Source organism: Phytophthora infestans, genomic scaffold (genome assembly GCF_000142945.1).
Source record: "Phytophthora infestans T30-4 supercont1.4 genomic scaffold, whole genome shotgun sequence".
NCBI classification, from domain to species: Eukaryota; Oomycota; class Peronosporomycetes; order Peronosporales; family Peronosporaceae; genus Phytophthora; species Phytophthora infestans.
The window spans coordinates 1,038,318-1,060,341 of record NW_003303755.1 but is presented as its reverse complement, the minus strand read 5'-3'; the positions used below and the strand labels follow the sequence as shown (position 1 = coordinate 1,060,341).

Sequence of the window (22,024 nt, the reverse complement as noted above, 5' to 3'; positions counted from 1 at the left end):
TTTGACAAAATCGTCCCAGTTACAGTAGGGCTCAATGTAAAACATGCGGTTTCTTTGCTAGGTTCCATTGAGATGCTATTACGTATTCCAAATAAAGCTGCGATCTGTCATTGTCATCCAAAAAGCTAGCCTGCTTAAAGTCTTAACAGGAACCAACCCTTGGCACACAGCTATGACACAAACAATTAACCGCCACACTTTAAAACGCAGTCCGGATTGTTGGAAGAAGGCGGCACGAGTTCCCGATCTTGTCGATTTTCGCACTAGGTCACTTCCACGTGTTGCCACGCGAAGGATCATTGTCCACCACAATAAATGCCAGACTTTTCAAGCACTCCCCCCGAGGGAACATAGCCAGAAAGCGTCACCCAGCAGCAAAATTACTTGCCGGCAAGGATGCCGACCGTGCGACCACGACGGCCGGTGGTCTTGGTGTGCTGGCCGCGCACCTTGAGGCCCCACCAGTGACGCAGACCACGGTGAGCGTAGATCTTCTTGAGACGCTCGTAGTCCTCGCGCCACTTGCCCTGCAGGTTGTTGGCCACGACCTGCGAGTGCTTGCCGGTCTTGAAGTCCTTCTGTCTGTTCAGGAACCACACCGGGATCTTGAACTGCAGCGGGTTTTGGATGATGGCCACGACGCGCTCGATCTCGTCGTTGGTCAGCTCACCGGCACGCTTGGTGACGTCCACCTCGGCCTTCTTGCAGACCATGATGGAGAAACGGCGGCCCACACCCTGGATGGCGGTCAGAGCGACCCACACCTTACGGCGACCATCAATGTTGGTGTTAAGAATACGCAGAATGTGCTGGAAGTCCGGCCCGATGACAAGCGACTGAGTGGCAGCAATGAAAAAAGGTTAGCAACTTGGTTCATTTATGCTGCAAACTCGTACTGCCAGAGCTGCCAAATTGAGACAGCGAGGGAGAAGCACGAGTCGCATTGGCTTTGAAGGCATCCATTTGGTACTCGCGACTGCATCACTAGATATCCGAGGAGTTCCTGTTACTGCGCTGTTGGTTGTTCGATCCCTGCAGTTGCTAGCTCGCTTGCCCTCCCCCCTTGCTGTACTCATTGGTCTCTCCCTAATATAGGCATGGAGCAGGCCACTCACCATGGTTAACGAATGCTTTTGCTTCTGGCAGTGGGAACAACGCTGGGTGTGGCTGGTTGGCTCAAAACTCCTGGTCTCTTGAATCCATTATGGTCATGCAAATGACTGGCAGTCGGGACTCGGCGTCACGCACAGCCAGTAAAAAAACTCCTTTTGCTTTAAGCCAATCAGCGGTAAATACTTTCTCATTTTAACCCTATCAGACGAAATCAGCAATACTCTAAAGCTGTACCCATTCTATTACACAGGATATGATGTATGATAGTACTCCAGTACCGTACCGCTCTGAATACAAGGACAAACAGAGCTCTCTTTTCGAAGCATCACTAAGATCCCCCCTTAGCTCTTTTAGCCCAAAGATTTCAGAGAGAGAATGAGCGACTTCCGCCGCACGCAGAACACCTTCGGGGACGCCTTCCCTACCGCAGATCAGCTACATGGTGGCTTCAACTTCGACAACTGCCGCCGCAATGAGCTCTTGTTCAGCCAGTCGGGCGGTAAGCAGAAGCTGAAGGCCACTAAGACAGGCACTACCATCGTCGGCGTCGTCTACAAGGCAAGGCTGTGGCAAGCGCAATGGTTATGATTGTTCTCGAATGATATATGCTTACTAATTGCCATTGGTATAATGCAGGACGGTGTGGTGCTGGGCGCCGACACGCGCTCGACGGGCGGCTCCATCGTGATGGACAAGAACTGCGAGAAGATCCACTACATCGCGCCCAATATCTACTGCTGTGGCGCTGGCACAGCTGCCGATACGGAAAACACCACAGCTCTTATTTCATCGCAGTTGGAGCTGCACCGCCTGGTTCGTCGGACTCGTTGGAGTGATAATTGCTGCAATTTTTTCTGACAAGTGTTTTGTCGATTGCAGAACACGGACACGCAGTCGCGCGTGGTGACGGCAATGACGCTACTGAAGCGGATGTTGTTCCAGTACCAGGGTCATGTCTCGGCTGCACTAGTGCTTGGTGGTGTGGACATTACGGGCCCGCACCTCTACACCATTTACCCTCACGGAAGGTGCGCGCACAGTCTCGGTGCATGTGGAGCTTCTAAAAAAGTGATGACTAAACTGAATTTTACTAATGAAATTTAACAGCACGGACAAGCTTCCGTTTGTGACGATGGGGTCGGGTAGTCTGGCCGCCATGTCGGTGTTCGAGCACGGCTACAAGGACGACATGACTGTATGATGTTGAGAAGGACGCGGGTAGTTTTGTGCAATGTCTGACATGATTTCATTCTGAGTTTCCAGGAGGACGATGCTAAGAAACTGGTGCAGGAAGCAATTCTGGCTGGTATTTTCAATGATCTGGGCTCTGGCAGCAACGTGGACGTGACGACAATCAAGAAGGTCAACGGCAAGGTGGAAGTGGTCAAGGAGTTTAACTGTATCAAGCCCAACGAGGTGTCGGAGCTGCGGTCGCAGATTAACCGGGACATCGTCACGCACATCCCGCGCGGAGCTACTCGTACGTTCAATTGCATGCACTTAACACCAGTTATGTTTACTAATTCCTGGGTGTGTTGTGCTACTTGCAGATGTTCTAAGCTCCAAGACTGAGCTGTTCCCTGCCAGCATTGTCGTCGAGGAGGCCACGCCCATGGAACTGTAGACGCAGGTTGTTGGCTTACTGGCATTCTGACGCGATACGTGACCTGAAATGGCTAAATTGCGAAAGAAAATGCACCTTTGAAAACGAATATCTGCGTTGCAAATTCATCCCTATAGTGGACCGCACTTTAGTCCTTGTGCACTGGCATGACCATATCCGCTGTCAACTGCAGTTTCTCTACAATATCTGTGGGGATAGCAAACGTCGGATGAATCTGTCGGATGCCTTGATACTCGGGGTGGTTCTGCTTTTCACGGTCAAAGTAGCCGAGCATGCACAATCCAGCGATACCGAAAAACGTGTGGAACACATCAGCCACATTTCCAGGGCGGTCAGCGATCCCTCCGTCCTCGGGGTCTTGACAGGCCAGAATGAACTGGATGAGCTTCTCCTTGCTGATCCAGTCGAGTTTGCCGATCATAATGAGAGACGAGATGTTCCACCAGCTGTAGCACACGTCGGCCTGCTTCTCGGGTCGGCCATTCAGTCCTCCAGAGTCACACTGGCGCTCACACAGCCACCAGCCTAGTAGTTCGTCATCCACATACTGCTCCAAAGCGAAGCCCAGAGACAGAGCACCCACAGCCGTGAAGATGTGACCGCCGTGCGACTCGCAACCTGGGATGTTGCCAAAGCCGCCGTCAAAGTTGCGGCATGTATCAATGTAGGCCATGGCACTCTCCACGTCGATGAGCTCCAGTTTGTCCAGGATCTTGAGCGCGGAGAGTGCGCAATACGTGAATTTAGAGTCAATTTCCTTCCATTCGTCACCGGCGAAGGAGCCGTCGGGTTGTTGCAACGACGCCACGTACTTGGCACATTCGTCACGCTCGATGCGATCCAAAGCGCCCAGCATCGCCAGAATCAGCAGTGCGTGGACTGTGTAGAGAAGGTGGCGATCATGGCCAACGTTGCCGGAAAATCCTCCATCGGGGTGCTCGCATTGCATCACCCACTCCACGATCTCAGATGGATCCATCTCTTCCTCACGGTTTAGCAGCGCCATGGCCCCCACGCCCCAGTACAGTCCACTCACGCGCATGTGCTCCGTCATACAGGACTCAAAGTCCTCCTTTTTGTTCTTGAGCCCCACAAGGTACTTGACATGCAGCGCCAGGTCGAACGCCGGCGGCTGCGACTTGCACTCGTCGTCAGTACTCATGATCGATACAGACGAATTAAACTTCGATCAGCAACAACCTCCATTGTCTGATAGAACTCCATGAATAGATACAAGTTTGCTCCAAAGTCGTGTGGGCCACTTGACAAAGACTTCAACTTCATCCAACTGTATACTTACTCTCGGACTGCTGTTGTCTATCTCTTACGACCACTAGATTTGGACGGCGGGGCGAGCGACATCATGTCGTATCGATCGTCTACCATGCTGTGCAGGAGCACATATCGCTCACGCCCTACACCGCGAGAGTTCGATGTCGGAGTGAGGGATAACACCTCTTCCATGGTATACTTGAGCTGCTTCCGATACCTTGGATTATTAGCACATACAGTGTCGATACCGCTGTGTCCTCCTTCCATCAGTGCCGACGACATCTCGCGTACCAATACAAAGGGCAAGTCAACCGACAAAACCTTCATGGCTTCCTCCCCTCGCGACGAGAAGCTGGACGAGATCCACTTGGAGACTCGGCGCTGAACCTTCTGCGTATCAAGCTGATAGTTGCGGTAGTTTCTATCTCGTGATTGGTATTTGGCATCGACCACCCGAACGTCGAAGATTGGCTGCAGCGTATTTCCATTCGACGAGGAATTGCCTCCGCCACCGCTGTTATTGCTGCTCATGTTGTCTCCAAAATGGCTATTTCCACGTCCACCACCGTTCGCAGTATCGCCATGTGAACTCTTGCCAAAGTTCTCCAGTAATTCACTGATACATTCCGGTAACGACGCCACATTCGTAACCACGTCAGCTTCAGAATGGCTTTTCACTGCACGAATCTTCACTTGCTGCTTATCTCGAATCATATGCTTCTGGACAATCACCATCCAGTGTACATTTTGCTGAGCGCAGTAGTCTTCCAAGTCTTCCAAGTGCAGCGGCTCTGGGTGAAGATAATCTGCGCCAATGCCCTGTCCCCACAAGAGCATGGCAATCTGCATTCGGAACAGCATCGTATCGGACGCCTTACCAGCTGAGCAGATCAAGACCTTGCGGCCACCCGTCAATACTTCCGAAGCTGGTGATTTTAACTCCAACAGCGTTGAGCCCATGGACTCTGCCAGTAACGAAACAATCTTATCAATAGCAAAGCGCACCCCCATGGCAGCAACCGCAGAAGATTTTGCGTAAGCAGTCGTCAGTTGGAAACGTGAAACCAGAGCGTCGTAGCGTCCACCCTCGGCAATGATGATCTGGTTATCTGTCGCTGCCACTAATAACGATGCAATTTTGCCGCCATTATTACCACCATTTGTGGACTCTTCAAGTAGAATAGCCTGGAAGATGAAGCCTGACGAATACCGTTCAGGACGCGGACTCAGCCCCAAGTCTAATCGTGTACAAACTGGACCAGACAGCTGGAGGAACTGCATACCTTGCAGCAATAAGCGCAACGACGTGATACCTTCTATCACGTCCTTCACAACACGTCGTAGCTGGGCATCTCGCTTTTGTATCTGCTTTCGGTCTGCAGCATCGCCATCCGTGGTCGAGTCACGCGTTGTTAGAGCTCGATTCTTTGCAAACAGTTTCTGCACTTCCAACTCGATCATATCCAGCGACGTCAGACAGTCTTCTGGCAGGAGAAAAAAAGGTTTCAGTGCCTCGATAACGCTTGGTGGCGCGCCGTAGTGCTTCAAGCGCTTTGCAACAAACTTCCATCGACTCGGTTTCAAGCTAGGAGCTTGCGTAGATGGAGGACGAGCGTGCACGTAGAACGACACTTCGTTTGACAGCAGACGTAGCACTTCGCGACGTGCACTGCTTGGAACGCGACACAGATCGAGAATACCGCGCGTCACTCGAGCGTCATTAAATCGCAGATAATAAGATCCTAGGTGACTGGGCAACGCTCTGATCACGCCCGACACGACTTCCAATCCCTCCAGCTCCAAGAAACGGAACGAACCTCCATCATCCCAAATAATGTCGAAGTCAGACTCGTTAAACTCTCGTGGATGGCCGCCACCAACGCTCTTCCGATAGACTCGGTCGAATTGGAAACATTTCAGCCGTAAAACGTTGTGTCGTGCGACGAAGCGAGCAAGTCTCTCAGTCAAATCAAACGGCAGCGACACCGACACGCCATTTCCATCTAACATCATGGATGCGTTCGGTGGAGCGTTAAGAGTGATGCCGTTAAAGGTCTGCTCCGAAAGTCGAGGCATCAGCAGTGGCGTCGACATTTCGACAGCTCCATGACGCTCAAACACTTTCTGTAACAAGAGACGACAAGTTTATGGTCAGACTGAACCCCACATTGCATCCATGCGGAACGACATTAACGAACCTGTAGCACATTCCTGACATAGGTTTTGGTGCGCAACTGGGCCTCGTAGCTGCGCATTTTGACCGATTCCAAGTGGTCGTACGTGTAGTCGACGTGGTTGAGAGGTTCCTGTGAGACCAGCGCATCAATAAGCTGTCCGAAAAACTTGCCTTGCGGATTCGCGAGTGTATCTAGAGCCTCACGAAGATAAGATCCTTCGACCTCCATCTTGGCAGGCAACAAGGAGCTTGCCAGCAGCTCCTTTGCATTTGGTCTCTTGGATGGATCACGTTCACAAAGCCACAGGATAATCTTCTTTACATCATCCGAGGCCGTGAAAGCTTCCGGAAGCTCGTGTCTTTCTCTCAGACCGGTAAGTGCTTGTGCACGCTCCATCAACGTCGTAAATGGCGGCGACCACATTTCAAAGAACAAAATTCCAAGAGAGAACAAGTCTGCCTTCTGGTTGTATCGCTGACCTTCTCGTTCCTGCTCTGGCGCTCGATAGAATGCAGTACCGACTCCAGCAGTAATGTTCCCGTCACCCACATCCGCCGACATCGTCGTCATGAGATTGCTATTCTGAACGCTTGATCGACCGACAACTCGCGTACTCTCCAAGTTCTCGAGCTTCAAGCGTCCATACAGCTCAGCAGCTGAAGAACCAGTTGACTCGGATAAAATAGCGCCAGTCGCAGTCTCCCCGGGTGGCGAGGAGTCGTCGTTGCTGCTGTCATCTTCCAACACCTTGGGAGGCCGAACAGCTAGACCGAAATCTCCTAGCTTGACTGTTCCCTTCGAATCAAGAAAGACATTGGGCGGTTTGATGTCGCGGTGGATGATGCCCTGCCGATGGATATACACGAGCGCCTCCAGAATTTGACGAAACATCGTCCAGATCTTGTCCGGGTCTTTCCACAGTGCACCCTTGTCGATCACCTCTCTGAGAGCATTACCTTCACAATATTCCATCTGGATGTACAACTTTTCAAACTTCCGCTTCTTCTCGGGCACGGGGCTTCTGTGTGGTAATACCTTTTGATGATATCCGTCGTCTTCATCTTCGCTGGAGTCATCAACTACTTCCATTGGAGCTTCTTCCAGCGTTTCCCACTCGAATCCATCGTCTGGATAGCTCTCGGACGCTAAATGATGCGAAGAAAAATGGAATGAATGGCTATTACTGCGGAGACTGCGACTGTCATGGCGAGACGTCGACCACAGTCCTGTACTGCTGCCCATCGTACCCTACCAGTCGTCTTCATCTTCGTCTGTAGAGGTCATCGGCCCCAATCCATCGGACGACAGACTTGCTTCTCCATACAAATCTTCTTTCAGGCTTACCACCGCGTCACTGAGCTCACTCTCTTGATCACTTAAATCACTGTCCTCTTCTTCGTCGTCACTGGACATTCCACTTTCGCCTTCAATCCAGGCCTGGAAGTACCGAACGATATGTCGGTGTTGCATTCGCGAGATAGTCTTCACCTCACGCAAGATCTTCTTCTTCATCGTCTTATCATCCGGATCCAATTTTACTTTTTTGACAGCATAGAGTTGTCGATCCAGGCGATTCTGCACTTTGACCACTTCGCCTCCCCCTCCGCGTCCCAGCAGTCCAAGCTCCTTGAAGTCTCCATGATACCTCGAATGGTATCGTTCCGCAGCTGCTGCAGCATCCAAATCGGACGTATCCGAGTCTGAATCCGATGGACTTGACGAACTGGCGTCATCCTTCTTCGAGCTCGCTTCCGTTTGCTGTTCGTAGATACTCGACATGCTCTCCAGGTCGTCTCGACTCTCTCCGTCGCTTCCGTCGTACTCTCCATCAATGCTAGATCGGTGTCGTCTCCTCCTCCGTCTTGTCTTCTTAATGGTCTCTCTCTTCTTCCTCTCGGCGTCGATCAGAGCCAGAATTTCCTCGCTTTTGGCTCTGGCGTGCTCCTCCTGCTGCTGTATCAGAGCGTCCTCGGCCATCTTCTCCTTAGTTTCTTTGTCTTGTTGACGCGTCATCATTTGATCAAAGAACGACGACTGGTCCTTGAGGTGGTCCTGGATGAAGTCTGTGGCGAACACCACGAGGTCGTAAACCGCGGCATCTCCGACCTTTTCAAGCGCAAGTGTCTCCATTCCACGCTGTAATTTCTGCGTCTCAGTATCCGACAGTCCGTGCTTAGCTTCCACAGTTATATTAGGCGGCTGTTTGAGCGGGTAGGCCCTTGTGAAGTCGAAGTGCAGCAACACCTCGGCTGTAGTGGCGGAGCCTGGAGCTGCCTCACACAGCAACCGGATAGCGAAGATATACGAGTACAGCGGCGTCGAGCTCTGCGCTACTAAGTCACAGTCGTATATAGCCTGCAGTACTTCCAGCTCTTGGGCCTGAAGATCGCGTGCTTCGGCTAAAGTGGCGGCATCATACGTGGCAGGTGAGTCTTGGGTCGCGGCGTGGGCGTCTACGCAACAAATGGACAAATTTGAGCGGGAAATTACGTCGGTGGATGAGAACGACTCATTCAGAGTAGCGCACCTCTCTTTTTTCCCTTCTTTCGGGTCATGGACCGAGCCCGAACAACGTGAAGACGAAGGACGCAATGCGGCAGGAAGACTAAGTGATGAAATGTACTCATGGCGATGTATACAATCGTACTTAGTGGTATTGGAGAGCCTGTATACATGCTGTGAGTACAGTTTTTTTTACCTTCATAAACGAATATGAATGCTGGTAAACGAGAAGACAAGTCTGTTGGTGCATCGATGGAGGAGGCCATCGTGCGCATCAACGAGCTGAAGCCTAAGTATGTATTCCTGACAGCGAAGAGCGGCACTGGGAAAACGTACTTGTCAAGTCGATTAATAGGTTATGAAGTACTGGAGCTGGATGAAGTGGTGAAGAGTACTGGGAATCAGGGAACCCGAAAAAATAATATGCGTAAAAATTAATCCCAATTTTTTAATTTAATTATTACTTTATGGCTGCCAGCAACGAGAACAACCCCAATTTTGAGTAAGGTCTAGTCACAGCGTGGGGACGCGCTGAACGTCGCGGAAAAATTAGCCTGCGCTGAATTTAGGTCGCCTGATCTCGAACGGTCGTCTTCAAGAGCCGCCGAAGAGCGTTCTATTGTGAGAGCGGCGTTCAAGAAACGCAATTGCGCACTACGTCGACGTCGCGTACATCCCGCCAACGTCTAACGAGTGTGAGCGCTTCTTCTCTCTCGCTTAGCTGGTGTTGTCTGATCTACGGAAGCGAATGTCTCCAGCCAGGCTCGAGATGATAATGTTTCTGAACTACAATCGTGACTTACGAAGTTTTGCAAATAATTGAATTATTAATTTTCTCAGCTCACATCGATGTATTAATCTAAGTATTGCATTTTCGGGTTCCCTTCCGCGTTCAAGATTTACAAAAATGCTCTACCTGCTCCTGTCATGGACGCATTTGTGACGAATGTTCATTCCTTCTTTCGACAATATCCTAATACCCCAATTGTGGTCGAAGGAGCGATTGCTGACGCTGCACTGATCAAGAGAATTTTTGCTGGTCCTTACGCAGAGTTTGTGTTGGTGTACTTGTACCCGGTCGACGTGGAGGCGTACGCGTCGCGGATGCTGAAGCGCTTCAAGCACGAGAAGGAGAATGGCATCCGTAGTCTGTCAATTTGGCCAGAGGTGACTCCGCAGGTTGAAGAGGCTGCGTACGATTCCATCGAGCTGAATCAATTTATGCAACGAATGGCTCGTCAATCGATGACCAGGTCAGCTCAGCGTTACGGCTATTTCGAAGAAAATGGACTAGACATGGTTCGGGTAGATGTATAAGAATGAACCGTTCGTTTGCCAGCTTACATTCGTCGAGGAGCGGTATCAAAGCTGAAGGACCAAAGATTGCAGTACACTACCCGTCCTTGATTGCGAACGTGGCTTGTTCGTAAGCATTAGCTCGCCGCTCGCTTGTTTATGATGAAAAGCGAAAGCTGCAGGGAAGTCGAAAATTGCGTGATACATGTACAGGTAATTGTACTGCTACATGTACAGGTAGACGACCGTCACTCACGTCGCTCATTAAATGATGCTGGTCCAGCAAACAGTACTTGGGTTCATAAGTAACATTTTGTTTGACGCAGTCTCACCAGCAAAATTGCAGCACAAATTTTGTGCTGCAATTGGTGAAACTTGCCCTCAAAGCAAATCGCAGCATGATCGCCTGACGTTCATTTCTCTGCAATTGCGACCTTGAGTCAGGTGAGATCACTTTGGAATTTGGTGCCTCTTGCACACCAAGCAGCACTCTCACTCCCAGCACTACTATTATATCCATGGCTGCCAAGATCCGTGTCGGTCTCGTGGGCTTCGGTACAGGCTCCAGCGTGTTTCACGCGCCGCTGCTCATGAGCTCGGGCCAGTTCGAGCTCACACACGTGTTGGAGCGCTCGACTAGCAAGAGCCAGGTGCTGTCACCCGCACCTAAGACCGTGCGCTCCATGGAGGAGCTACTGGCCACGGACGTGCAGCTCGTAGTGATCTCCACGCCCACGACCGTGCACTTCGAGCAGGCTAAACAGGCCATGGAAGCCAAGCGCCACGTGGTGGTGGACAAGCCGCTGTGCGTCACGGCACAGCAAGCCGATGACCTGTGCGGTATCGCCAAGGCTAACGGCGTGCTTTTTTCGATTTTCCACAACCGCCGCTTCGACAGCGACTTCCTCACTCTACGAGGCTTGATCGAGGACGGTACGCTCGGAGAAGTGCAAAAGTTCGAGGCCCACTACGACCGCTACCGTCCCAGCATGAAAGGCTACTGGAAGGAGAAGGCTGGTCTCTGTGGAGGCGTGCTTTACGATCTGGGCGCTCACGTGACGGACCAAGCGCTGCAGCTCTTTGGTGAGCCCGATTCGGTCGTGTCCGACGTGCAGATCCAGCGTGAAGGAGCCGAGAACGACGACTACTTCCGTCTCGAGTTCAAATACAACAAGTTTTCGAAACGGGAGGTGATCCTGACCGCCGGGATGCTCGTCAAGAACCCAGGCCCTAAGTACACTGTTGTGGGCACCAAGGGAACATTTGTGAAGTACGGCGAGGACGGACAGGAGGACGCCCTGCGTGCTGAAAAGCGTCCTGACGATGAAGGCTGGGGCCAGGAGCCTCAAAGCACCTACGGCAAGTTCACGGACGCTGCTACGGGCGAGACTCGCGTCGTTCCTAGCAAACTCGGCTCGTATGAAGTGTACTACAAGAACATTGCAGCTGCTATCCGTGGAGAGGAGAAGCTGCTGGTGAACCCGGAGGAGGTGATTCCGCAGATTCGCATCATCGAAGAAGCCAAGAAGACCGAGCGCGTGAACCGCATTACTGTGTAAATGCTGATTTATTGTGTTACCGGTAATCGATCTGGGGCTGCTAGTTTTCAGAGAAGTGCTTATCTATGTACTTCACTTCTTTAGTGAAGAAGGGAAATAAGGACATTCAAAATTTGAATGTCCCGATAATATCATTGCAATAATATTATCACAGCCCTTAGAAATAAGATACTGTGCTTCTGAAATCAACAGCGAAAATAAATAATTGCAGCCAAAATAAGCCTTCCATTTAAAAACCGAAAAACAAAATTGGAAAGACCATGGGAAAATAAGTTATTGAAAGTGATATCTGGCATCTCAAAAATAAATAATTTATTGTTTAATATTGTATTGAAATTCCAATACAATGATTATTTCGCAACACCTGATTCAAATGATAGTACCGGTACCTCTCTCAGCTGCAAAATTTCAGCTTGCAGTGCTGCGTTTGCTTCCAGACCCTCCTCTAGCGCTTGAGAAACTTCACAAGAGCAAATTCCGCCGTCATTTCCGAATTGATTCTCGTTCAAATTCCTTAAATCACGGTAATGTTATGCTGGGCTGCAGCTGCAGGTACATGACACAACGTACTACGTACGTACTTCGTAGTAAGACGTGACATACATTGCCGTAGTGAAGTCTTTACTGGTCACTGCAGCTTCGGGAATCACTACATGTACCGGATTGGGGAAACGTGCTTCGATCGGATAGTTTTGGGATTCATTAATTAATAAGACTCGGTGCTCGAGCTCTTCAATTTCGATATTGTTGTCCCCATCGTCACATATCAATAGCTGTGGGCCGCGCACGCTGGCCAGCTCATATGATGCCGCTACTACAAGTGGTAACTGACAACCACGTTCCTAAGGGAAAAAAGAGCTGTGGGCCTGATGAATGCAAGCAATACCAAGCAGCATTGATATATGGCCCTGCAATACTCTTGACTTCCATCATTCCACTGACAGCCCGTCGGATCTGTGCGGCCGATTGAGTTCTGCACCTTCGACATCTCCGTCGTCTACCAGATCCAATCCACATTACTTCATCCACACTAAAGTCGAAACTGTCGAGCCATTCGTACGTATGGATTGGTGGTACCACATCACCAACGGACGCGTGGGAGGTTTCTTCGCTGGCTCAGTCGCGAAACTACCAGCAACGGGAAGGACAGTGGGCAAGAAGAAGCGGCTTGTAGACCAGCGATGGAGCGCTCGTTGTCGCGTTCCGGCGCGCGGATGCGCTCGTCGCGCGTCGTGGATAACCAGGATGTGTCGCCCTTCTCAGTCTCGAAGAGCTCGTCATCGTCACCTGAAGATCGCGGTCGTGACATTCTGCTGGGTCTATTAAGACAGATCACTGAGTTTCTTGAACGCAAGGAGATGATGAGCACTCGAGTAGCAGCGTCCAAGGAGTGGAGGAAGAGCCGCAGTCGACGACGCTCTGAAAGCAGCAACAACCTGTTCGAAGTGGTCATTCAGGTCTGCGAGCAGCGGATGCGACGACTCAAACGATCGGTAGGATGGCAATTAGAAAAAGAGACGCAGGAAGAGGGCTAATGGTGTTCTTGGACTTCTGTATGGGTAGACTTCGGGAGATTATGGAGGACGAGAAGAGGAAGAGTGGAGCGCCCAATCCCCACGATTGTTGGTGGCTGAAGCGATCGTACAGGAACTTCTCGTGAGTTTAATGGAGCTGCGGATGAAGGAGAAGGAGAGAATGGTGATGGATGAAGTGGAAAGTGTCGAGATCATGCGTCAACTGCACGTGCATCTGCAGAAAGACGAGGAACTAGTACGTGGGTTGTTACTTATTTTCCTGCCTGGGTTGTTGTTTCCGACTAACCTCTTGGGCTGACAGGTTCGCAGTAAAGTTTGTATCGGCGCAGGCGATGAACAGCAATTGGAGGAACTTCAGCTGATGCTAAGGACGGATTTCTTAGAGGAAGTGGCGGGTGTCGAGAGTCCGCAGAAGAAACAGCAGGCAGACTCGGCAGCTAACAATGAGGCATCGCTACAGTTTGCGTGGGAGACAATTGATGACCAGAAGAAGGAGATCATTCGACTACGAGCAGAAAACGAGAGACTCAAGCGCTTGGAAAGCAGCTCCGACGCAAGTTCTGCGTCGTTTTTCGACGACGAACCAGCCAAAGTGATCGGTCTACTGCGCTCACAGCTGTCCTCTCACCACGACAAGAACTTGGATATTCTTCACGACCACATCCAGAAACTGGAGAAGGCGTTAGAGAACTCGACAGCTTCATCTCGAAAGGCGAGACGAGGCTGGGATGGCTCCAAGTCGACGTTTGAGTCCACTCGTAGCCATGACAAGGACGACTGGTCCTCGTCTTTGCTGTCTCGCAGCACCGTCGGCACAGACTTTTCACGGACGACAAGTTTCCCGCAGAAAATGCGAAAGAAGATGATCGTAATAACTCCGCGTCGCTTCTTGCGCTCCGATCGGAAGTGAAGCAGCTACGCGCACACGCCGCAACAGACGAAGAATCGCTGCTTCAAGCTGAAAAAGACCGGGGCCATCTGCAGCGAGAGAACTCTGCACTCTCGTCTGCGCTCCTATCAGCGAAGCAGAAGCAGGAAGAACTGCGTCAGATGATTCTAGATCTGACGCAGGAAAAGCACCAGCTCCAGAATTTAGGCGACGCGGAACAAAGAACTTGTGAACGCAGTATTCGCGTGCTGAAAGAGCAGCTGGACGCGTTAGAAGAGCAGAAAGCGCATTTGAAGCGGAAATTCGACGACCTTGTCGGAAAATATGACGCTGAAGCCAGCGAGAAGCGAGCATTTGCAATGAAGTACACAGATCTAAATGACACGCACACTAATCTGACCCAGTCGACTGCTGAGCTGGAGAAACAAGTGGCGAGTTTACATGAGACTGCTCGACGTTGCGAGACGATGGTGGGAGACCGAGATACAGCGCTAAAGGACTTGCAAGACCAACTTAGCGTGAAGGAGCAGGATGGAGCAGCACAAATCACCGAGCTACAGGAGAAGGAAACTCAAATTACCGATTTGAAGATCCAGTTATCTGAATTACAGCGCAGTTACGGCGGTCTCGAGGTGGAGAAGCGCCGATCAGCTGGAGAAATCGAGAGGCTTTTACAAACGCTCGACGAGTGTAAGAGGAAGAATCAGCGTCTTGAAAAGGGCTTTGAGGAGCTAAAACAGGGAAAGGAATTTCTCGCAAGTCTGCAAAAAGTGGAGAGAGGAGCGTCAGCACTACAACTGAGTGAGTTACAACAGACTCGGGAGAGGGTTGAAGCGTTAAAACTGCAGCTATCAGCGGCTAAATCTGAGCACTCTCAGCTGGAGCAAGCCTTGTCGGGGGCTAATGAGGCGAAGAACATAGGCGAAACTCAGCATAACGCAGAGATGGAGCGAACGCAGCGCGAACTAGACACTGTGAGACAGCAATGCTTATCGCTTGAACAGGAGCTGAAGAACGAGAAAGCAGCTCTAGAGAATGCGCAGCGAGAGAGCTGCGAGCGGGTCGAGGATTTGTCCCAAGAGCTGGCAGAATCCAAGACAACGATGCTCATGTGGATGAACAAGTACAACACGCTAAGTGAAGACAAGCAGGCGTTGGAGCACGACGTCCAGAGTCTGTCCGAAGAGCAGTACAGTCTGCAGCGATCGGTCGAGGAACTCCAAGCTGATAGTGAAGCACAGACTCATGATAGAATCGAGAATGAAGCGGCTCTCAAGGGAGAGATATCGTCTTTAACTGAGCAGCATCGCACGATGGAACGAGAGAAGAAGGCGCTAGTCAAACTGGTCCAAACACTGCAAGCACGTCCGGAGTTGCAGCAGCGAGCGTTCCGTGAAATGCTAATGGCATGTCAACGAGGAACAGAGCGCTCCTTCTGTCAGCTTTCAGAACGGGTTAACGTCGCGTTGAAGAAGTTGAGCTCAGTGGAGAAACGATATCAGACACTGCGATCGCACTTAGCTGCCCGCAAAGTGGCGAGGGAGGACGACTCGGCGTCGGATGAAGGCGAATGTCGGGTCGCTCCGAAGCCAGCGTCACCACAAATTGTCGTACAAGATGAAGACTTTCTAAGTAGCAGTACTTCCGCCTTTGCAATGTCGACTTCACAGCCAGAATGGCTAGAAGCTATCGCAAGAAACGGTACTCAAGCAGCAGAGACAATAGATGCTCTGGAGATGGACTTGAGGCACTGGAAGTGGAAGTTCTTCGTGCAGTGCTTGGTGGCTAACTCAACCAAACAAGCGAATAACGACCTTACAGCTCAATTGAGGGAGTCGTTCAACACTGTCGACCACCTCAAGAAGTCCACTCGTCTCCTCGCTTGGCACAAGTTGAAAATTAAATTGGAGAATCAACAACTCCACAAATTGCAATATCTCAGCGTTGTATTAGCTCGACAACAGTCAAAGAAACTGCTGCTAAGTCAACAGACTCAATATTTCGACAACTGGAAACATCGAGCTCGAGTACAGAAGTACCGAGCAGAGCTAAACGCCAGTGCGAATGGCCCTCTGCGGCCCTCGTTTTCACCCACTACGACAATGGCTTTGGCTAACTGCATCCAACTAGTGCGTAAGTTCTGCGAACCTGCACGAAAGAATGACAAAGGGGGAGCTACCGAGCGAGCAAAGTCCTCGCAGACTCGTGGAGCTGACGAGTTAACGGACTATTTGGTCGAAATTAACACGAAAGTGGCCAGCTGGAAAGTGGCGGTGGATCGTAAAATCGCAGAGTACACTGAACGGAACAAGCAACTTAAGTCCGTTCAGCGGAGGTGTGCTGAGCTTAAGGACCTGGTGGGCTTGAACCAGCGCCTCATCGAGGAAATGGAGCGCCGCTCTGCCGGTCAACAAAGCGTTGTGGAAGCCGCCTGGGATTTCGCCACGGCGTATAAAGCTCTGTCGCCTTCTGCGAGAGCTCAGGTGTTCCAGTCGCGCGACTTCCTCTCAGCCTCCAAGGGGATCGTAGAGGGTCTTAACTCGCTGGGACTACCTCGCTCAGTGAATAAACTCAGCCAGACTCTCGGCTCCAATTCCGTTCGCAAGACTCATGGCAAGAAAGTATTATCGTCTAACACTGTGAACTTCCATTCAGCTAGTGCGGCACCAGGTGTAACAAGCTCAAACAGCTCAATGATACGAGCTGAAAAGTCTCAGCAAAGCCTCAATGACTCGAACATTGAACTGCTGGAAGACGCTGTCGGCTCGTTGAGAGGAGCAATGCAAAAGCAACGCAAACTTCAGTCGGATCTAAAGGAGAAGGAACGATCACTGACTATCACGACGAAAGAATTGCAAAGACGCAACCTGCAGTTTCTAATGTTGAGATCGTTCCTACAATGGAAATGTGCCAGCTCGAATCGAGTCCGTCGCAAAGGCCGGCAACATGTCGCTCCTACGCATGATGTGAACCGAGCTTGAATTCCGCACATGACATAGCTAGACAAATAAGCTACATGTAAACGTGACTACAGTCGACTACTTCAAAACGCGGAGTGCAATGAGTTGTACTGGTACATGAACTTTGAAGTACATGTACAGTAGTATTTGCGAAATATTATTTCGTTCTGGATCATGTAAGTGTAGCTGACTGCACTGCACTGCAGTCACTGCAGTAGCGTCGATGATAGCGTGGTTGAAGGCCATCAAGAATTCAAGTAGAAGCCACTTTCTAATCATCAGCGATCTCCATTCAAGAAAACTTTCCTTGATATCAAGTTGATACAGTACATGTAAAGGCACCGGGCCACTTATGTCTACAACGTGTGTGCTGTAGACTCTACAGTGTAGACAGCACATGTACGTTCAGTCAAGTTGGCTGTCAGCTGATTCAACATTGTTGAACATGTCAGCTGTCTTGAATTTCAGTACTTGAGCGAGCATAGCATGAACTTGCAGACATGGATGCGTTTTCCTGTCGACTTGCGAAAAGGACCAAGCACACCGTATTATAGTACAGTACGATTATAAAAGCACAAACACTTCTACTGTACATATGCTGTAAGATGCAACATCAGACCCGACGGACAAGCGAGAACAACAATCCACAAGCAATCTGCTCCAGGCTCAGTTTTCTAACGATGATACATGTTTTTCAATACTATTATAATACTGTAGTTAGAAATTGAAAAATCGATTCGAGCTCATCTCGTTTGATCAAGAACTATAGGTACACCCCGGATTTTCGCGCGGAAGTCCTCCCTGTCTGCAAGCTCATCCGAGGCTACGCACTCCCACTTAAACTACAATATTGATTGGTTGTCTACGAATAAAAAAAAATAAAACGTTAAAAAAAAATTATTGATCTAAAACCCGGTCATTTTGAGCAACATATGGTATAATGGACTGGAAGGTCTACGGAGGGCCCCTCTTGAGCTTATTAATAGCATCCTGTCAACGACGTAAGAGTCGGGTTTTATTAATAGCGCCATCCAGTGACCCATTACAGCTCGTTTTTTGTTGATCATGCCCTTTCTCTTTAACTTCAATGAACATTTCTATTGATTTAAAAACGTTATTTTTCGGTTAGTTTTTTTCTTGCTAAATCATTGGCCCCAGCGGCCATGTGCATAACGCGGCAAAGTTGAAGCTACAGTACCGAAATGCAAGTTGCATAATGCAACTCTCGGCTACTCTGCTTTTCCGCTTCAAGCGAGGCGCTTCCCCGGGAAGTTCCCGCTGTTGCCAACAGTGTTGGTCCATGCGTGTACGTGCGTATACACTGTACGACAAGAGCGGAGCGGAGGTATGCAAGACACTACAGTACCGGTATCACGCTTTTGCATGAGGATGTGGTCTGACTGTCAGTGTTAGCCCATCACTGTGGTGGGCTAACACTGAGCCTGCTTGGTGGGGTTTCCTGAGCTCATTTCCAAACTCACCACCAAGAGCACAAGAGACTCCAAGCAAACCATGCTCAAGAAGTGGCTTCTCCCAGTCTGCATTGCTGCTGTGGGACTCGTGGCTACCTCTGCCGACGACCTCGACGCTCGAGCCAACTCCATCGTCGAGAACTTCACTGAAAACCAAGTCGTTGGCCAACTGGCGCAGATCGCCGTCTTTTCTCTGCTAAACGAGGATTATTCCTTGAACGAAGACCTGGTGCGCTACTACGCCAAGCGCCATGTCGGGTCATTTTTGACCACACCGTTCACGAACGGCCCCAACGAACTCACCTTCGCCGTTGGCTGGAACGTTGCCGAGTGGCGTAATATCATCACCCGCATCCAAGAGATCGTCATGGAAGAGAACGATGGCATCCCGATGATCTTCGGCATTGACTCGGTCCACGGTGCTGGTTTCGTTTTGAACACTACTCTGTTCGGCGCTCAAATCAACGGCGCCGCCACCTTTAACCCGGACTTGGTCTACGAAATGGGTCGCGTCACTGGCCAGGACACGCAGGCTGCTGGAATCCCCTCGATATTTTGCCCTATTCTCGAGATCTCAAGCAACCCGTTGTGGGCACGCACCTACGAAACCTTTGGAGAAGATCCTCATCTCGTGTCGGTGATGGGAGATGCTGTCATTCGCGGTCTGCAGAGCAACAACCAGACTGCAGCATGCATGAAGCACTTTGTGGGCTACTCGAAAACCCCAACGGGCCACGACAAGGATGGCGTTGAGATCTCGGACTTCGATCTACTCAACTACTTTGTGAAACCTTTTAAGGCAGCTATTGACGCTGGCGTTATGACAACCATGGAAAACTACATCTCCATTAACGGCGTCCCCACTATTGGCAACCACAAGATCCTCCAGCAACTACTGCGTGAGGATCTCGCCTTAACGGACTTGCCGTCACAGACTTTGGCGAAATGGGATCGCTTAACTCGTACCACCGCGTTGCACGTACAGGGGACGAGGCTGTTCGCATGTCTTACGTGCACACGGGGATCGATATGAGCATGGGATTCAATGACGCGTATCTGAACAGTACCCTACTTCTGCTCGAGGAAAGCCCCGAGTACTTCAACCGACTCAAGGACTCTGCCAAGCGCATCATCAAGACCAAGCTGCAGTTGGGGCTATTTGACACCCCCATCCCAGGAGCAGACGACGTTGCCAAGGTTCGCAATGATGTTGATGTTGAAAAATCCTTGGAGATGGCTCGCGAGTCGATTGTGTTGCTCCAGAACAACGACAACACACTCCCCATCTCGAGCTCGTCTTCTGTGTTCTTGACTGGCCACTCTGCTCACAACATCGGCAACCAGTGTGGTGGCTGGAGCGTTAGATGGCCTGGTTACACTGGTAACGACCTTTTCCCGAACGGCATTTCGGTCAAGGAAGGCCTGGAGGCGATCGTTGGCGACAAGGTGACCTACTTCAATGGACTGGAGTTTGATGGGAACTACACGGCAGCTAACCTGACTACCGCTAAGCAACACGCCAGCAAGGCCGAGTACACAGTTGCTGTCATCGGTGAACTCCCGTACGCCGAGAAGACCGGAGATATTAACGATCTTGCTCTTCCTGCCGGTCAGATTGAGTACGTCAAGGAGCTTGCATCCACCGGCACCAAGGTCATTGTTGTCCTCTTTAAAGGCCGCCCCCGTCTGCTTGGCGACCTCTCGGAGAACGTCCACGCCGTGGTCCACGGTCTACTTGCGTGTGAACAAGGAGGCAAGGCCATGGCTGAGATCATTTACGGGCAAGTGAACCCCAGTGGTCGTATGCCGATCACCTACCCGAAGGATGCCGGTAACGTCATGACACCTTACAACCACCGCGTTTCAACTCAATGCGCTACTGCGAGATGCAGTGGGACTTTGGTACCGGTCTCAGCTACACCGAGTTCAGCTACTCTGATCTTACTCTCAGTAAGACCAACGTCACCTCCAGCTCCGACTCTATCGACGTGACTGTCACCGTCACGAACTCTGGCAGTATGGCTGGCAAGGAGACTGTGATGCTGTTCCTCACTCAGCCATATCGCTCAATTTCGGTGCCCGAGGTAAAGCAGTTGAAGAAGTTCTCAAAGATCAGCCTGGAACCTGCTCAGTCTCAGACTGTGAGCTTCACACTAACCGCAGATGACTGGAGCGTGTACTACCCGCAGATCGGCAGTGGCTTCAAGTTGGTAGCCGAGGACACAGACTACGTGATCGCGATAAAACCGGAGACAGACTGCGATGTGTACAACGAGACTGCTGCTGCGAACCCGTTGTGCGCGACATTTTCGCTGCAAACTGGTGACTACCCGTACGGTGTGCTCCTGCCGGATAAGAAGTAAAATTCTGGCATTGATAAAAATGTTGCGAATTCCTTAAAGTACAAAGCAATTGTCAGAAATTGTAAGCAGTTGAGCTGTTTTGCTTGCGAGGTATGAATCTGACTATTCTTACCTGTTAAATGCAGCTGTGAACTTCTCCAGTTTGGGTTGGTGTGCTTAAAGAAATTGTTGCGATGGTTCGATGAAAAAACATCACAATGATAGCCGCTTAGTGTCTTGTATCCTAAACTATCAATGCTGCACGGTGTCCGCAATAAAACGCAAGATCACGTTGATCGCATTCAATATAAAGTATTCCAGAAGCAATTTACAGGCGGTCTACTTGTAGCTCCGCGCGGTCAGCGTGTGACTGATCTTGACTATTGCTTCGACAGTTGCACCTCCACTATAATAGCGTTTCGACGTTTTTCTCCAGATATTGCTGCATGTTTGTTGGAATGGTGTACGTTAAGCCCTGAAGATCGTTGTGTATGTTCAAATCCTTACCAAGTCTTTCATGCGTCCAAACAGCTCCGATTCCAAGCAGTCGATCTGAAAGTAGAGTCGAGAGGAGATCATTATAGCAGTACCTATAATTCGACCATGGTGAACGTACCAGGTCATATATATATCGACACATCATCGGGTCTGGCTCCCTTGGATCTTTGAACGCAAGCACATTTCTAGTTTTAGTCTTCCGTCCACAGCTGCTTACTTCTGATCGAGAACTTGGACGCCGAGTTGAGTCCTCTTTAGAAGCAGTTTTTGACTGATACGGTTTTTTGGTGTCAATGTTATCAAAGCATTCTTCAAGGTTCGTAATGGCAACCTTGGCTCTGAGAGTGCTACTGAATGAATGTCTGTTTCACGCACGCGTGAGAATTTACGTCAGGAGAAATGTTTCCAGTTTCTGACCGAACAAGTTGCACAGAAGGATCCATCGGGCCGAATTCTTCGTCGTCATATGGGACTGGGTCCATCTTTTGGTCTTCAAGAACCACATTCGAAGATATTTCATCGATGCTGGGGCTTTTCGTAGCTCTTACTTCGTCTAGTTCGAAGGCATATTTTTCGTTGAAACCCTCTTGACGCATCCTCAGTGAACTCTACGAGCATCGGTGAATTGAGTATCATAATGGAAAGAGGCATTGTTAGGTTGGCAGCGTGCCTACCGAATACTTTGGGATAAGGTTTGTGTTGTTGACCTTCACGTCTGAATCTGACAGACGTAGAGCCTCCTGGCGACGCTCGAAGCCGTGGTAAGAACGGACAGCATCGGGATA

General features: G+C 50.3%; 10 protein-coding genes across 10 annotated transcripts in view; 6 read left to right on the top strand and 4 right to left on the bottom strand.

Annotated features, from left to right (window-relative positions):
- PITG_03222 (uncharacterized protein) overlaps window positions 1–71 on the top strand; it is a gene marked incomplete at both ends in the record, with an annotated part of 1,397 nt that extends 1,326 nt beyond the window's left edge. The window contains one exon of the mRNA XM_002906256.1: window positions 62–71. Within this exon, the coding sequence (XP_002906302.1) occupies window positions 62–71 (10 nt within the window). The remainder of the gene's footprint in view (window positions 1–61) is intronic.
- Window positions 72–243: 172 nt separating this feature from the next.
- PITG_03221 (40S ribosomal protein S18) lies at window positions 244–1,191 on the bottom strand (the record flags this gene model as incomplete). Its single annotated transcript, XM_002906255.1, has 2 exons — window positions 244–836; window positions 1,116–1,191. The coding sequence occupies 2 exons, from the start codon at window positions 1,116–1,118 to the stop codon at window positions 381–383; spliced, it is 459 nt and encodes a 152-aa protein (XP_002906301.1).
- A 297-nt stretch (window positions 1,192–1,488) lies between these two features.
- PITG_03220 (proteasome subunit beta type-7, putative) lies at window positions 1,489–2,737 on the top strand (the record flags this gene model as incomplete). Its single annotated transcript, XM_002906254.1, has 6 exons — window positions 1,489–1,653; window positions 1,750–1,926; window positions 1,993–2,141; window positions 2,221–2,308; window positions 2,377–2,593; window positions 2,664–2,737. The coding sequence occupies 6 exons, from the start codon at window positions 1,489–1,491 to the stop codon at window positions 2,735–2,737; spliced, it is 870 nt and encodes a 289-aa protein (XP_002906300.1).
- An 88-nt stretch (window positions 2,738–2,825) lies between these two features.
- PITG_03219 (geranylgeranyl transferase type-2 subunit beta) lies at window positions 2,826–3,899 on the bottom strand (the record flags this gene model as incomplete). The annotated part of the gene is made up of 1 exon (XM_002906253.1): window positions 2,826–3,899. One exon carries the CDS (start codon window positions 3,897–3,899, stop codon window positions 2,865–2,867), a length of 1,035 nt encoding a protein of 344 aa, XP_002906299.1.
- Window positions 3,900–4,054: 155 nt separating this feature from the next.
- On the bottom strand, window positions 4,055–8,741 carry PITG_22715 (serine/threonine protein kinase; the record flags this gene model as incomplete). Its single annotated transcript, XM_002906252.1, has 4 exons — window positions 4,055–6,133; window positions 6,208–7,434; window positions 7,531–8,618; window positions 8,714–8,741. 4 exons carry the CDS (start codon window positions 8,739–8,741, stop codon window positions 4,055–4,057), a joined length of 4,422 nt encoding a protein of 1,473 aa, XP_002906298.1.
- Window positions 8,742–9,155: 414 nt separating this feature from the next.
- On the top strand, window positions 9,156–10,005 carry PITG_03216 (uncharacterized protein; the record flags this gene model as incomplete). Its single annotated transcript, XM_002906251.1, has 3 exons — window positions 9,156–9,190; window positions 9,258–9,301; window positions 9,740–10,005. 3 exons carry the CDS (start codon window positions 9,156–9,158, stop codon window positions 10,003–10,005), a joined length of 345 nt encoding a protein of 114 aa, XP_002906297.1.
- Window positions 10,006–10,502: 497 nt separating this feature from the next.
- Window positions 10,503–11,598, top strand: PITG_03215 (uncharacterized protein; the record flags this gene model as incomplete). The annotated part of the gene is made up of 1 exon (XM_002906250.1): window positions 10,503–11,598. The coding sequence occupies one exon, from the start codon at window positions 10,503–10,505 to the stop codon at window positions 11,541–11,543; it is 1,041 nt and encodes a 346-aa protein (XP_002906296.1).
- Window positions 11,599–12,724: 1,126 nt separating this feature from the next.
- PITG_03214 (uncharacterized protein) lies at window positions 12,725–16,948 on the top strand (the record flags this gene model as incomplete). Its single annotated transcript, XM_002906249.1, has 5 exons — window positions 12,725–13,036; window positions 13,107–13,313; window positions 13,380–13,946; window positions 13,991–15,605; window positions 15,678–16,948. 5 exons carry the CDS (start codon window positions 12,725–12,727, stop codon window positions 16,946–16,948), a joined length of 3,972 nt encoding a protein of 1,323 aa, XP_002906295.1.
- A 1,279-nt stretch (window positions 16,949–18,227) lies between these two features.
- On the top strand, window positions 18,228–20,762 carry PITG_03213 (glycoside hydrolase, putative; the record flags this gene model as incomplete). Its single annotated transcript, XM_002906248.1, has 4 exons — window positions 18,228–18,272; window positions 18,392–19,298; window positions 19,334–20,230; window positions 20,563–20,762. 4 exons carry the CDS (start codon window positions 18,228–18,230, stop codon window positions 20,760–20,762), a joined length of 2,049 nt encoding a protein of 682 aa, XP_002906294.1.
- Window positions 20,763–21,430: 668 nt separating this feature from the next.
- PITG_03212 (uncharacterized protein) lies at window positions 21,431–21,835 on the bottom strand (the record flags this gene model as incomplete). Its single annotated transcript, XM_002906247.1, has 2 exons — window positions 21,431–21,491; window positions 21,657–21,835. The coding sequence occupies 2 exons, from the start codon at window positions 21,833–21,835 to the stop codon at window positions 21,431–21,433; spliced, it is 240 nt and encodes a 79-aa protein (XP_002906293.1).
- Between the last annotated feature and the right edge of the window lie 189 nt (window positions 21,836–22,024).